The 17,178-nt window shown below is 37.0% G+C and overlaps 1 protein-coding gene across 1 annotated transcript in view; it reads right to left on the minus strand.

Moving 5' to 3' along the window:
- The window catches only part of LOC102691551 (neurexophilin-1), a 47,913-nt gene extending 39,101 nt beyond the window's left edge, over positions 1 to 8,812 (minus strand). Inside the window, exon 1 of the mRNA XM_015357786.2 lies at positions 8,225 to 8,812. Within this exon, the coding sequence (XP_015213272.1) occupies positions 8,225 to 8,278 (54 nt within the window). The 5' untranslated portion in view covers positions 8,279 to 8,812. The remainder of the gene's footprint in view (positions 1 to 8,224) is intronic.
- Positions 8,813 to 17,178: the final 8,366 nt, after the last annotated feature.

Consider the following 17,178-nt stretch of genomic DNA (forward strand, 5'->3'; position numbering starts at 1 on the left):
GAATTTAAAAATCAATGCCTCATTCTTGGCTCACTATCTAAGACTGCTGGTGGAATTCTGAACAAACTGATTAAGTGGCAATAAAGTCTTTTCTGAAATAACCAGAAATGGCTTTCTCTTTTAAAACTTAAAAATTTATTTCAGGGGGTTCCTTTGTAAAATTTGCAGAAATATAGCTTCACAGGAGGTACAATGTAACTGCTGAGAGGCACAGTTTAGATAATGTGTGTAAGGTTATGTACTGTGTATACTGTATAAAAGACAAATGTATAGACTTCTCAGATTTTTGTATGTACTACTGTATATAAGCATGAACCTCATAATGGTTAACATTTTAATACCACTGAAAATAAATATTGTAATACTGTCTTTCTCTTTGATACAGTGGATTACAGACATCTAAAATCGCTGAGAAGAATGGAAATCACTTTCCAGATGAGCTGAGTAATCCATTAGATTGGAAAAGATACAGTACATACTGTATTGAAAATCCCATTAAGGTACAGTATTATCCATGAAGTTACTGAATCATGTTCCTCTCACTGCCCTTTTGTGTTCAATAAAAAGTAATTATATAGAAATTACCAAGTATGCATAAATTCTTCTTTTTTTTTCTTTGAAAAAAATCTTCAAAGTTATGACATACTTTTGATATAATATGCTTGTTCCTTGGGTACAGGTTTGTATACATTAAACTGTTTAAATTGTTTTCTGTGTGATTATTACTATATATCCTGTCTAGTGATATCTAATATTGAAATGTGACTAGAGATGATTCAAAGACAACAGTTATGAGCAAAAAGAGCCAGCTTCTTCAAGATATAGTAAATTACCATGAGTAATCAGTCCACTAATTTTCTCAATATTAACACTGTTTCAGACAGCTCATGTATTAATCAACATATTTATTCTGCTGTACTATTAAATATTCTGTCTTCAGTCAAATCAAAAGACAAAACAATGTTTAGTCATGCTGTATTTATTTTTAAGTACATCATATTAGCACAGTGCGTTTTTCCAGAATTTTGGCTTTCCTCATCTCAAAGGAGCATGAATGATATGAACATAAAATTTAGTGTATTTATGTGTGTTATCAATACAATTTTGATAAATCAAATTTAAAATAGTGTTTTTTCACGTTACATGTGATAAATGTTTCAAATATAATAATATTTACTGAAAGTAAAATGTTGTAATCTTTAATTATGCAATTACGCATGAAGAATTAAAGATATAAATCTTATTCATCAGGTTTGCAATTGTTGCAGATCTTACCTTTGTACCCATAAACTTTAAATTTTCATGGTAATGCAGTACTTTGTTTTTTATATGTAACTGCAATCATAGAATTCTAAGATAAACTGTTAATATTTTGGGTATTTTCAATATATAAATCATAACGTGTATTGTACTGTATACCATATACAGTATAAATTCATTCTTTATGAAGATTTACTGTCAGGTAGACTTGGACTTTTAAAACTGTTAGAACTGCCTTTTAAGAGTACTATGGCACAGACACACTGTAAAACAGAGACACTGTTAAAAACCCTCATGTACAATATACTCTATACAGTTAAGTGTGAATTAAAGATGGCAGAAGTCTTGGCCCTATCAGGAAAATATGTCATCCAATGTTTGCAAGTGTAGACAGCAAAAAAAATATTTTGAGCAAATCAAATGTTCGGTTCATCATTGAAAGACGGGGTCATTTGGGTATTTTCATAGTGTGATTTGCTACTTCATGTTTTATGTAAGTAGCTTGATAAGAGATGGGATACAGAGTAAGCCATTGGCAGATGATATTGTTAACCTCCAAAATTCAATCACTTTTATTCCTAAAGGATATTAACTCCACATAAAAAGTTTTTTTAACAGGCTGTGAATAAGGTATGTGATAATGTCCCTAATCAATTGCAGGGGATAAGTAATGATCGTTCCAATACAGCAAGCTATTTTGTCAGTAATGATGGTTTCCTTTTGATTGTATGCTGTGAAGTAGTGGGGTATTAAGAGAAGTATTTAATCAATAGCCACTTACACTGTTTTGGTTGCAACCATTCTTAATAAGACTAAACAAGCTGTTGTGCATTCACAAATTAATCAATTTTCACTACATTTACTTATTGATAGATGTCTATCATTCCTGTATTTACATCCTCATTGTCAATACTAATATGTTTATTGATACAGGTCTTTTGCTTTTCATGGTCAAAACACAAAACGATTGTAAGTGCAGCAATGATTACAGTACAAAAGAATAATATGCACTTACTGACGATAAAAACTCAACCCAGTGATAATTCCATTTAATTCCAAATTAACTATATACAGTAAAGTATATTATTCTTGTAAACTTCACAGTGTACAAAAGTTTAAAGTCTTAATCAGCATTTTTAAGTGAATATAAAAATTATGTTAAACATAAAGCATATTTTTTACCGAAATACTTGAAATGCACATTCGTTCGTAATTTTAACTTTACCTTCATCTTTGATTAATACTGTACAGGTATGTGTCAGGAATGTATTGTCCTAACGTTCCATATTTGTCTTTTACGAGCTTATTTTTATGTTTCTTGAACTGTTACATTCTTTTTAAAGGACTTAAACGGAAAACTCATAGGCGACCAAAACTGTTTCTATACAAGTCTGAAACGTTACACCGTGAGGTTAGTGGCTGCAAACGAAACTTTACATACGATGTTAACAGAACACCCTGCTTGATAAAGCATAAGTTCTAGTCTTCGTTTAATGTTTAACGACACCACTCTTACGCCAGTAAACTGGAATCTTTCAGGGAAAACGTCGGACTTTTTACAGCTTCGTGGTGCCCCTGTGTCACATCGGTAAATATCGTATTAATCGTACCATACTTACGTTATTGCAGTCTAATACTGAAATTGGGCAGATTTGCAAAGACTTCGGGTGCAGAGAAAAACAGAATGCAGTGATATTTCAAAAATGTCATCAACATTTTGCCGTTCATCCAGTCATGATCGAATTCAAAGAACGACATACAGTAGTGGCGGATGCCTTTTAACTGCACACAGCGTGAGCTGTCCGTGGTGCTGAAACTACTCTGTGGCTCTTCCTTGCTGCTTTTCCGACAATACAACAGTCCTGCTTTCTTATTATTATTATTATTATTATTATTATTATTATTATTATTATTATTATTATTATTATTATTATTCTTTTACTTCTGGTAGTGAAAAGTCTGAAAAAAGTACGTCTTCAACCTTCAGTACTGTAGGTTATACTCTGCTCTCTGCTGATTACTACGGTATATACAGTATTTCTGTGTGAACACAGAAATATACAGAATGCGGCTCTCAAAACCTCCCGTAGTTCATTCGAATTGCACGACTTTCGTTCTTTTCTACAAAAGTTAACTTCAAGCTCACAGATTATGATGAATACTTTTCAAGTTTCGATATTAGACTGAGGTGTCGTTGCTATTGTTGTCTTGTGATTAATGGTTTTAAGTGTATTTAACAAAGACGCATTTTTCATGCATTGGTACAAATAATAAGCTTAAACAGTTCTTGTATATTAAAAGGAACAATATTTCACAATAGACTGTTTTTTCAATACGAACAAAGCGATACAAATAAATGGCAACTGTGTGTAGGCCTACATCGCACATTCCCCAAGATGCATAGATAACTGTACATATTCTGCTCTAAATTATTATGTATATGTATACAGTGATTTGTATATGTAATATTGGGAAACCTTTATGAGAAAGGTATCTCAATTCACGCATTTTCTTTAGTGTCACATTGTTGATTTGTTGAAAGAAAACAGTCACGGTTTCGTTTTCATCGGTTGCGCTTGACTTTCGGTCGATCAGAAGACAGGCTTTTGTAAGTCTTATGTGGGACGCAGTACCTGAACTGGAAAATCTTAGTGAAAAATTAGTGTCTTTCTGGATTTGGAAGATCAGACGTTTATGTAATGTCTTTTATTTCATAGTCTTTAATTTTAAAATAATTTCTGTGCATAAACCAGTCAATGGAAATTAAAAAAAATACTTTCCTCTCCACAGTACGACGACGATTAGCTGTTATTCAAAATAAAACACAAAGGGTGATTATTATTCATAATATCGTTGGTGTTTTGTTATGTAAATGCGCGTACTGTAAGTTCCTGATATTCAGGGACGAAGAGAAAATATGTTAACATTAACTGCCAAGATATTTAAAAAGCGGGGTACATTAGATTGTGAATCTTCATTGATTGCGCATGTGTTGCCACATTGTGATGCCAAAGCAGCAAAGCTGAGAGAGTAGCAGGTAATATTCATCTGGGGAGCCGTTCTGTTAACTGTTATTCATGGGATTTTAACAGTAAATTGAGCGCCATTGTAAGAGTGCATTCTTTTTATGCTAGATGAGTTCTTTGCGTTTCCTGTAATCCTGTCACTTCTCCTAAAGTACCTTGTCCATCTACCGTATATATATATAAAAAGATTGTTAGGAGATAATAATTGGCCACGCTATAAAATGAATATATGAATAAAAACTCCCCTTCTGATTACAGAAAGCTTTGCTTCCTAAACTGAAGTGTTCCGCTCGAATAAATATTCCGATACCTTTGTTCTACATTGCTACCCTGAGACAAAGACACGTTTTAAGAGTTTGCAGACGTGTTGTGCACAGGAGTATCACTACGAATAGGAGAAACGTTTGAGAAAATCCCGAATCCTTGGTCAAATACTACATTCATGTCAGATTTTAACTGATTCTTTATACTGTAGTCCTTCATTATTGTTACGACTATAGCACATTCCCAAATTCAGCACCCTGAGAATTCAAATGTGCGTGTAAAAGCGCGAACTTTGGTTGGAATATTTTATTTGAGCGAAGATATTGTATGATAATATCCCCCCCCCCCCAAAAAAAAATATTTTCAAAGACTACATCTGAGCTGTTTTTTTTTTTTTTGTACTTCTTGTCATTTCTATTTTCTGTACGCTCCCCGTATTTCAGATGGGGGCATGTGTATGTAAATCGTGACTTCACTTTCATCACACTGTACCTACAGTAGGTGTATGGACAGTTAAACTGAGTTAAAGCTTAGTAATGTTTCTGTGTTCTGTCTTCTGTTTGTAGTGTTGATTGTCAGTGTTCATTGAACTCTTGCTAATTAGTTTACCTTCACAAACAACATTTTATCATTGATTATTTAGCACATTTGTCTTAATTGCTGGTATCCTCTTGAACATCCTAGCTTCTCTATGTGTTACACAATACGTAAAGCAATCCGTTTACTTACATCACAAATACTAACAAAGCAAATACAATACAGTTTCAACTAATAATTCAATGTGTTCAATGTGCCAGGTAATGTTTTCTAAAGCAATAACGTAACGTAGTGTTATTCATTTGCGTATCTTCATTTAACGTATTTATTCAATCCTCAATTTAAGTTCGTTTAAGTGGTAATTGAAAGTGTACAGTATACATAACACGAAAGCCTATATTGTCAGCTCTTTTTTTCGAATATGTATTCTCTTCAGTAATTCACATCAGTGTTTCACTTTGGGAAATGTCCTGTTTTGGTTTAGTCACAAAAAAAAATGTTCGGTTTTTGCTTCACTTTACCAATGTATTCAAGAAACCATCACGCACCTTTTTTACGAGAAAAGAAAATGTTACTTGCATACTGTAGTTCTACAGTATATAATCTGCTATTGTTTCTCAGAAATACACTACCACTTTTCAGTGTAAACGTGTTGTCTGAATAAGAGCTATATTAATCTTTGACATTATTATATCGAGGTACTAATTTGTTAACGATAAGTGAAATGTCACGCTGTTTTTATGGATATGAACTCATCTGGTTTGCTTTTCCTTTCCTGTGTGAACTTCACAATAGTGGTATCTACATTAATTGTTACCAGCTAAATTTATATTTTGTTGCTTTAAAAAACTAAAAATGTAACCGAGAGACTCCACACTAAGCTTTTTTTACTTTCTGGAGAACATTAAGTATAATCCAATGGTTGTTTACTTAAAAGGTTTGCTCTCTTACTTTTTTAAATACCGTGTTCAACGCGCAAGTAGTCCGCAAGTAGACGAGAGCAGTTTTAAGGAGATGAATGTTGTCTTCGGCAGGATGGGGCCGCTTAGTTAAGACGGAGTCTCAGCGTTACATGTTTATGTAAAAACACATAAACGTTTTGTTCCACCTCTGCCAACGCCTGACATATATGGGAGAGATACAGCATAAAATACTTGTGGTGTATTTAATTATTTTGCATTCAAAGGCCCAAGCAAATAGCGATACTCTTTACGCTTAGAATGTAATTTTCTGTCAGTGAAAATGGTGTACTGTTATGATAGCATTTTATTTAGATTTACGGTATTCAATATTTAAACATCCCAATAAACGACTGCATTATTCACCTCCGCGTAGAATAAACTGAACCCCCAAAATAAGTACCATTTTTATAACCTAATACGTTTCTATGTCATACGCAGTACTTCTAAGTTTACCTTAAATGTTGAAATCCAGTCACCTTTAAAATACCGCGAATTGTGTACTGTTGTATCTCCTAGGTTTCATGATCTGAGAATAAGGGAAGATTTCAAACAATATTCATTTTCAGTTGGGTCTTCTAACCTGTATGCAACTGCTTCTATATCAACATAACAGAAGATGAAAATCTCGTTAAGCCTTGTTTTAATTGATGAGTTTCAACGCAAATGCTGAAATCGAATTTCAAACTACTGTATATTGGGTTAGCACGCTTAACTTGACATTGTACTGAGCAAGCGTGAATTTAACATTTAAAAGTTCTCGAAGGGTTTTTAAATTTAAATTATATGTTGTCACTGCTTTATTTTAAAACAAATAAATTATCTGCATTTTAATTGCTATTAAAGAAGAACGAGTATCCCCGTGTTTTCCCTTTCTTCCAAAATAACAGTAATTCAGCCTAAAACGCAGAATTCTGCAGTTCGTATTTCCCACCCCGTTCCTGTTAAAGACGTAGACTTACTGTAGTACATGGTGAGTTATTAGTGCTAGAGGAATAGCTGTTTTATTCTCTTCCGTGGTAAAATAGGTTTGGTTTTTTGGAAAAGAAAGTTGGAAAGGCGTGTTGCTTTGAAATTATTTCCCATAAACGTATGAAAGAAAGTACTTAATGGTGCCCTACACAGTAGCTGTGCTATCCAACAAAGACGCAACATTCGCGTCTTTTGTTCACAAAAAAAACAATCGTGGATGCCCTCTAGAGGAAATATTTTTTCACTGCAACTGGTACCAGCTGCTGGTTTTCCTCACGCACCAAATGTCCTGTCACATAAACCGATAGAGCATAACTTCATATGTGTAGTGCAAGGCTGTTTTAGTAATATTAATTACGGAAAGGCCATTTAAAATGCGAAAGTATTTGAAATGCACGTTAGCTGTGTTAGCACAGCTCGTTGATCAACACGAAGCAATTAGGCAGCATTTATTATATTGAGTAACCTTTACCGTTTTGCAATACCTAAAGGCGCTATTTGTTTGAAAAATAGTTTTGTTGTTGTTGCTGTTGCTGTTGTTGTTGTTGTTGTTGTTGTTGTTGTTGTTGTTGTTGTTGTTGTTGTTGTTGTTGTTGTTGTTGTTTAGTTTGCTATGTATTCTCGAAAAAAATGCCAAATAATAAGAAATGAATGTGTTTAACACTAGTCGAAGCGGACTAACACTCTTTTCAGCATCGGTACCTTTAATGACCGAACAGGTAGCCGTCTGTAGTCTGATGCACTGTCGCCCAGGCCGGGAAGGAACCCTACTGTACTGTATATACCAGCTACTGCCTGATACGAAATGCGCTCGGTATTGTTGATGTGGTCCTGTGAGTGTTATACCACATGTTTGTGACTATATTACCTAAGTTGCCACAACGTTTTGCCTCACCACTCTAGTGCGTTACTGTAGGTACCAACTAATGAAGTTTCTAGCATCTGGCGTTTGAATAAGTGTCTCTACTGAGTTATAACGCTTCTAAATGTCGGTCCGTTTTGAGACAAATTCTTACTATCAAGTGTTAAGTGCGTACGTTTGTGCATGCACGTTTTTAACTTTAGCATTTACATCCCAAAAGACGTATCACTTTTTTTTATCATAACTGAATTTTAGCTAACCCTAGCAGGAGGTGAAAATGTAACGTACAGTATACAGTAAGTGTGTTTAGATTAAAAAAAAGTTGCACATGTATATAAACTTACCAGGTAGATGGCAGGTATAAGGAGAAGGACAGCGAACCAACACGTAGCCTGCATTCTCCTTGATCTTAAAGTTCCACTGTTTTCCCTTCGCTTGGTATTTTGTCGTTTGAGACCATAGATCCACCTGGCATCCGCTTTACAATACAGGGAAACCCCTCACCAGCCTATGCAAAAATGAAATTATAGACCCCATGACCAGAGAGCAAGCTTATATTTGAAGACAAAGGAAAAGGAAGGAAAAGCAAACTACGATTAAACACGAATTAATCCAGACAAAGAGTGAAGCAATCTCATAATTCAGTGACTGCTCAGATTCAGTTCAGAAGGATCATTTGCGATCAGTCCTAATCTCTTGCTGTTGCGTGCAGAGTTCGAGGTGCAGTCCTTTCAGAGGGACAAAGCTTTAGTGGCACTGAATGCTACCACTGCCTTAGTGTTTTATATCAGACTCTCTCAAACACACTGCTACAACACATCCTGATAAACCGCGGCATTACAGAGAGAGCGAGAGGGGCAGAGAAAGAGGGAGGGAGGGAGAGACAGAAAGAGAGAGAGGATTAAGGAACAGGATGAGACTTGTTCAAGACGCAGAGATCAGAGACCGAAGGAGACCTGCAAGGTACATTAATGCGTGAAGACAAGCTTCGTGTATCTGAAAGTACAATGTTCCTGCTAACACCGATAAATGAATGATGTACTGAGCCGAGAGGCGTCAACTCCAGTTATTGTTGTATCACATTTATCTCGTTAAAAAAATATAAAATATTTTGCTAAATCGCTCTATTTATTATGCAAACGACCAAAATGTTGATTTTTTAGTGATAAAGTACCGATAAATCAAGCCGTCACTCGGTGTCTTACAATCTATTGTAACTGAAAAACTAGCAATCGTACGAAAACAAAATTGCTCGAAAAGACTTCAAGGGATTACTGCCAGAACGACTTTGAATGACTTTGGCAAAACTGCTGAAGCTTTAGTTACCAAATAATGGTAAAATACTCGCGAAATGAAGGTTGTTGTATTATTACTCTTCATTGATTGCAGTAGATTACAAACCCCTGAACTGACTGTGAAATCACTTAAATAAATGTTGGTACAATTAAGATCAAAATACTTTTAAATAATGCTTATCTACAGTACATCTGTCTTATTAAAATGAGTTATTGTAATTCCGTTGTATCTGTTTTTCAACACATTTCCCTGAAAGGATGTGTTCAATCTTGCAATAATAAGACTTGACTAAATAAGATAAAGGATGGATAAAAACAGGGATAAAATGTCACTGAATTTCTAAGTATGGTGATATGTCTAGGATGCCCTGCATAATCTTTTATAAGATTGTTTACACATATTGTTCACAAATGAATAAATGCAACTATGTATGTAAATATGTATTATATTTCCCCTAAATGAATTTGAAATGTTTTGTTATGCTATGTTTTGTTTAAATGTTTGTTAGACCCCATTAAATAAGGTAGATTCAGGAATTCTACAGCTTAATATTGAATCTCTTTGAGTGTTTCTGCAAGATTAAGTTATCATGTTTAAAATATTTTTAGGAGTAAAATCTACGATCATGTGTGCAGTACAACAATGTGGGGCAAGTGAAGAAAGAAGAGTGTGGCATTGGTACTATACATACAGTGTGTCACTGAACCGATGAGCTGAAGCTAAAGAACATAGGAAAGGTTCCAAAGGAGAGGAGGTCATCGAGCCCTAGTGTGGTGGTTAGTAGATAATTGATCCAAGGATCTCATCCAGCCGTTTCCTGAAGGAAAATATTGGCTTCAACCACATGCCTGGGTAGATTGCTCCTGTAACCTTTTGGGTAAGAAGTACATCCTGTTTCAGATTTTAATACATTTCCACCTAAATCCAGTTGTGTCCCCTGGTTTGTTTTGAACTGTTCTCTCTTTCCAAGGATGGGTTTGAGACACTCTGATTGAGGAGCTGTGTGTCTTCTCTTCTTTTTCTCTTTATTTTACCAAATTTGGATGAACCTGCACAGTATGTGCATAAAATATATTGATTATATTGATTATCACTATAAATCCAAATCTTCCCAGGAGCAGCACCTGAGATGTATTAGTGAGTGTCCAGGTGTGAACAGTGTTCGGTATCTAATGAGCGGATTCAAACAAAAACATCTGTCAAAGTGTCTCACAGCACACAGATGAATTGAATAATTGTAGTGATGATAAAGAGACTTTGGAGCAAGACCTCTCTTAGGAACGATTCCATGCCCCTCAGTGTGTTTCGTAGATCATCTGTTTTTACCTCATTCTCTTGTAGCCTCACTCCGCCGGATTATCCAGGAAGAGAACAGTAAAAACAGGCAGCGCTACCAGTACTGCTCAATAAATTCACTCTCAGCGCCGCAGCAGTCTGCAAAGCCATCATTCAGATAGTAGTCTGATGGGTCTCGGCTCCAAATGGCTACTCAATTTTTCAAAAAATTGAAAAGCTCGAAAAGCATGTGGCTCCCTGGCACCTGATGATGATTCAATCATGTTCCAAGTGCAACTGCTATCTGATAACCCATGGAGCTGAGACTCACCGGGAACACTTAGTGCCCTTAAGTGATTGTGGGTGGCACAGCTCCCTAGGTGTTAAATCCTTTTATCATTTCAGTGCTCCGTTCATCTATAGGGGGTTTCTTTTCAGCAATTCTGTCAAGACGTCAAGATGTCCAACAAATGGGTCTAGCCCGGGAATATTATATTTCCAACCTATTAATAATCATCCGGTTTGTAGCCTTTCATTTGTTGAAGTTTGGTTGTGTCTGCTGTAAGATAAAAGTTCGGTGTCGACAGGTTTTTTACAGTATTTAAGATTGTGCACTAGTTACATGCTATGTTTATTTAAGGTTTCTACAGATGATATTGTTTGGCCATATTAAAATAACTTCTAATTCAGGACCTTGGTGTGAATATGTACAGCACTGTATGTAATTCTGTAGCACAAGCCATAATGTTCTAATGTGTTAAAATGAGTCCTCTTATGGTGTTTCAGTAGTCTTCTGAGAGGCTTATTAAGCCTTTTCTCTAACGTATTGTGTCTAATAAAGCTTTTCTTGAATAAACAAGCATCTAAACACCCCTCATGTGTAGAATTGTAATGCTTGTTGATTGAAGACACTAAGACCCTTACAGGTTATGCCAAAGGACCTCTGTTTGGATTTCAAGCCATTAAATCTTTGGGCTGTGAGATACAAAGATGTAAATCCAACCTCTGCTTCGACAGGTGGCTCTGGGCACAGCTCGTGTTTGCCCAGTAACTGACATATTACGTTATTAATGGTTAAGAAGGGAAGATGTAATGCGCATTCATTAAGCAGACTTCACTTTTTTACAAGTCCTCATCACATTCTTGACAACAAAGAACCTTCCTGTGGTTTATTCTGTGAAGGAGACTGGACCAGATCTCTTCTACCTTTCTTCCTCAGCAAAAATGAACCCGTATACAGTAGGTTTTATTTGTACAAATTCTCTAGTCTGCTTAACACTACAGAAACCAGGATGAGTTCTGGCCTCATGAACTGCCGGGGCCCTGATATGAACTATACTTTTTAACCTTAGATACAGCACAGATGAGTTAACATTAATTTGATTATTAATGAATTAAGTACAGTAGGTCCTTGGCTGTGTCTGTGCGTGTGTCCTGCGATGGACTGGCATCCCATCCAGGGTGTACCCTGCCTTGTGCCAGTCGCTTGCTGGGATAGGCTCCGGCTCCCCTGCAACCCTGTACTGGATAAAGCCTTAGAAAATGGATGGCTGGAGTGAAAAGCCGTGGTTTAAAAAGACAAATAATAGCTCCCTTTATTTAAAAACAAACGTGCTGCTCTAAGGCATTGTGATATTGTTTTTAATGAACTTGCCGTATTTTGCAGACAAAACATAGAAAGGCTCCAATGAAAGGTAGTGAAAGATGTAATGTAATCAATCCTGCAGCCTTATTTGAACCATTATATTCTCAGTATAACACTAGATTTATCACACAGTTAAAACACATATGCTGTACTGCAGGTGTCCACAGGAGAACGTGGCAAGGTGTCATACTGAAAAAGGGAATGGGTTCTCCACAGGTAATTTACCTGTAGGTTCCTTAGCATCTCTGTACATGGGTGAATTTTTAACAGCTTTTTACTAGTAATAATCATACTGAATTATTAATAGTAATGAATAGTGGAATCCCTCCAGTATTCAGCAAGCATTATGCAGCTGGTTATACGACATTGTAGTTAAATGGCTTTACACTTACAGTACCTCAACATACTGTAATTTCAAAACTACTTCACCTGTTCAGAGACACATACTGTAGATGTAGAATAGTAACAGCGTTGGTTTTAGAAGTGTACAGTACAATATGATTGCAGTACACAAGCCTACAGCACTTCTTTACTTTAGATGTTTTAAATTCCTTATTTTTATTACTGATATACTGTAGCTTGAGAATTTCTGGCAGACACATAAACTGTATTTACTGTAGCTACTGTACATAATACTATAGCAGGTTCTCATCTTAGATTATGGTTGACAAGACTAGTATTCATATTGGTTATTTTCAGTACAAGAAATAGGCAGACAAAGCAATTGTAAAACACAGAAATAACAGTTCTGCTATTCCATGCACATGACATTACATTGTGGCACTGTATGTGTGGAAGTTCACAGTGAAATTGATGCTGCAGAATGACATAACTTTTTTGTTACATTTTTTAAAAATAACTTGTGCTATTCTTACTGTAGATGGGTACTAAGAATCTATTATTTTTTCTTTTTATGCAAGATTGAGCCATCTGAGTACATGCAGATTACTGACCAGATAAATTAACATCAATTGATTATGTTTTCACTGATAAAAATATATATTATATGTACAGTATTAAAATAAGTAAAACTTTTCACCTCATTGGAAATCAGAGCCAGCAGTGCTGGTATTATAAATTCACCAGTTATTATTATATAATATATTATATATAATATGCCTGCTACAACCATGACCCTCAACAGGAAAAGCAGAGTGAAAATGGATGGATGGATTTTATATAATATATTCACAATACATTTTTTTGTGAGGGGTTCTTCTTGAGGGCTTTCAAGACATCAGTCTTGAAACTGTAGTATAGGGTGGCTAATGTATAAACATGAAAAGTAATAATATGGTAGTTTAATATGCTGTATTAATGATGTTCATTAAATGGTTACAAGAAATTGTGCGTGTAATATCATACAGTTGTATGACATGATCCTAATATTTCTCAAAGTGTTTTGCATTCTGATACTGAGTTACATCCCAGTGATTGCTTGCAAACCCTGTGAATCTGTAAGTTTAGTATACATTCCCCATGAGAAAACAGCACATATTCAAATATCTTGCTGCCACTCACTGGATGTTTTTCTATGCAGTTATTGAGCATCACAAGTCGTTTAGCCTCTACTGGTTAAAGTTGATGTAGGCAATCAAAACACCAATAATGTTTTTTGACTGTCAATGCAGTAGTCGTTCCAGATGCTGTTATAAAAAGTACTGGCTGTGATGAGCAGACAGAGAAGTTTTGATCTACAGTATTATATAACTGACAGCCTCCTGCAGCCTCTCCCCTCTAACCTGACCTCAGTCCGAGAGGACTGCAGTTTTCCACATCTATTACTCTTTGCTCTTTCTGCTTTACTCATCGAAACCGCTGAAGCTGGCGCCAGATATCTCAGTTTGCTTCATGGGCTCGTGTCTACTCGGACTTGAGCTTTGACCATTAAAACGTGTCTGTCTGGCCTGAACATTCATCACATTATTCCTTTGTGGACTGGGTCTCTTGTGCTTCCTTGTGTATATTATAGCTTAAATAAAAATAAATAAACAAATATATATAAATGTCACACGTGAAAGCTTAAATATGAAATACAGCATATGTTGTAAATATATGCATAGAGGATACTAGAGCTGGATAACTATTTGGTGGTATTGTGGACATATTAACTACTGCTCTTGTTCTACAGCTTTTCCAATAGCATTTTCTGATGTGGAATATTAAGGGGTTTTGGTATTGCTTTATACTTAAGCAGACATTTTACATGGATGTCACCGTGCTATAAAATCATTTTCTTTTACTCTTACTGGTTACAATGTTTTTTTTTCCCTTCCTTATAAAAGAATATGGTTACAAAATCAGCAATATCTGGTATTGTACCCGGAAAAAAAGAAAGTGCTGTCTTTTAGCTCCACCTAGTGGATTTTAAGATAATCGGCATTCACATCTGTAATGCAAGGTAGCCGCTAAATATTAAAAACCTGTATTTTTTTCTGATTATTTACTCGATAAACCCATGAAACAGGATTAATAGAAAGCTGTAATTAAGACACCTCTTGAATTAACCCTTTTTAGACACACAGTGTCAATATTTGTGTTTGCAGCTGTGCACAAATCTATAGGAGGTATACTGTCGAAAGAAATATCCACAATACAGCGTTTAAACCTTTACAAGCAATATTCATTGCACAATATATACAATAAACGAGTTTACAAATCACAATATGAAATTTATGACTTATAGTTTGTTTAACAGCTTTCATTTGAAGAAAAACAATGGACAGGCATTTATCAACGCAGAACATTTTAACAAAGGTGTGGAATTCTGGGCCGCAGAGGGAAGTAGACAATGAAGACTAAGGCTTAGTTGTACAGTATTAGTAGTATTAGTAGCATAAAATAAAGGGCGAATACTGTAAATAGTGTTAATATTGTCATGTGTATTTTGGGAAATATTATACTTAAGGTTTATAAGTGCATATGCGTATGGATATTTCTCCAAGAGGTATGGATATTTAAAGGACTTTGAATGCCTTGACGCATAATTAAGATTTGCCGTCATGCTTATTTTATAAAAGCAAGTTCAGAGAGACACCCCAGTTAACTGAGATTTTTGCGTTTGTCAGTATACCCAACAATCTGAGCTGGTCTGTTTTCAGCAAAGGCCTCCCTTGGTGTCTGAGCCACAGCTCTGCTCTTCTGTAGATCCTTCTAGCAGCTGTCCTGTACCGAAGGCTGGATGTGTCTGTAAAGGTGGCTCATGAAAAGGGCAGAATAACAGCTGATTACCAGTTCATCACAAAGGAATACATGACTGAGGCCATAGCAGAGCCGATTTTCTTGCACTCAACCAAACACTCGCTCTACCTAGGACAATGTTCCCTGTCACGTCAAGCTCCACCCCTGGCTGGTCTGCTCAAGCTCAGGGTAATAGGCCACTCCTTCCATGGCCAGAACACAGCCCTGGTTCTCCATAGAAGCCTATGCTGCCACTCATGAGTTTTTTCAATAAGCAGCGTTTCCATCGTGAATTTAACAAAAACTCAGTTTTTCAGCTTTATGGAAACTACTGTAGATCGCAGAAAAAGCTCAGTTGACCCCCCAGGTAGGATTAGGTTTAGCATTCACACACTACTTAGACCATTTTTAAGATCAGCGCTGGATTTTGGGGCGTCAGGTGTAGAACAAGTGTTTCTATGCCCCTATTGTGAATTTTTTTCTGGAGCCTGGTGGCGCGGTGCAACGCGCAGTAATTGTATCCCGAAACTGTGCAGGTCAGATCAAAAGCCGTAACCAAGCATCATTGAATCTAATTCACTTGCAAGAGCTTTGATCAATGGTCGTGATTGTTTCCCACTCATATATTTTGGTTTGGGGAACATGTCAAAATCCTACACCCAGAGAAGTTCAGATATAGATCACGGAAATGCTCACTGGACACCCCAGGAAGGCTTGGGTTTAGGATTCACACTCTAATTAGACAAGTTCTAAGCACAGCGCTGGATATTGGGACCCACGTTGTCACACCCTCTGCAGCCAGAGGGCGCTCCTTCTCTGTCCTGTCCCTAGTTTACGGTCTGCTGTCCTTCCGGTCCCTCTCTTTCCCTTGGGCTATATATTTCCGGGTCTTGCACTCTGTCCTCGCTCAGCATTGACGTTCGGATGTCCTGAGATCCGCCTAGCACCAGGGTGCCCCACGTCCGCTCCCTGAGGGCATAGGTTTCTATACGGCATTCCTGAACTCTTTGCACTATTGAGCCCGGGCCTTTTTCCCGTCCCGCCGCTACGCATATGGGTCTTTTTCCGCTCTCCTGCTCCCCATGGTTAGTCCCTTTAGACGTCCGTGACACACGTCAGGTTAAGAACGAGTAGTTTTTACCTCCTATCTGAATTTGTTTTTTCAGAAACTTTATTCAAAAGACTTGCATTCTTACCCATTTATACAGTCACTGTAAGTGTGTTACTGCTGCGGTCTGGATGCCCAGTTGATCTGAAGGTCCTATCAAGCTGCTTCTTGAGGGGTTTCAAGACACAGAATCAACAAAGTGGATGGCTTTTTCCAGACTCCTACAAGCCTTTGTGTGTCAGTATCTCCTGTTCTCGGTCTTACATGCACTTCTCCTTTCCTTTCCACTCGCATCTTCTGGCTCATTTTTCAGTATTGATCCTGAAGAAGCCCATTGCTTTGGCTTTATCAATGCCTTTGAGAATTTCCTCATACTCTGCTCTGTTCAGGGGAAAAGAGATGTAACGCTTACGGCCGACAGGCACTGTGTAAGAGCCGGCGTACCAGAGCAGGTGATGTCACCGCCCTTCCCTGTGATAGCAGGACCACAGCTACTGGGCTGTAGAGAGATCTCTCTTCAGCTCACGGGGCTAGGTCGCTGCAGAGAGACGTGGAAGTCCCGGGTTCGAGCCTCCAGTCGGGATGGGGCCGACCAGATGTGGCAAGGGCGCCCGCCTGAGCCCCCGTTGCATTACATTAGTGTCAGAAGCAGGGTGGGATAGCCCTTCGCTGGGGACGGTGATTTAAGCGGGGGAGAGTGTAGTGCTTACGGCTGATAGGCACTGTGTAAGAGCCAGCGTACCAGAGCAGGTGATGTCACCGCCCTTCCCTGTGATAGCAGGACTACAGCTACT

This window comes from Lepisosteus oculatus, chromosome 10, assembly GCF_040954835.1.
Source record: "Lepisosteus oculatus isolate fLepOcu1 chromosome 10, fLepOcu1.hap2, whole genome shotgun sequence".
Taxonomy (NCBI): Eukaryota; Metazoa; Chordata; class Actinopteri; order Semionotiformes; family Lepisosteidae; genus Lepisosteus; species Lepisosteus oculatus.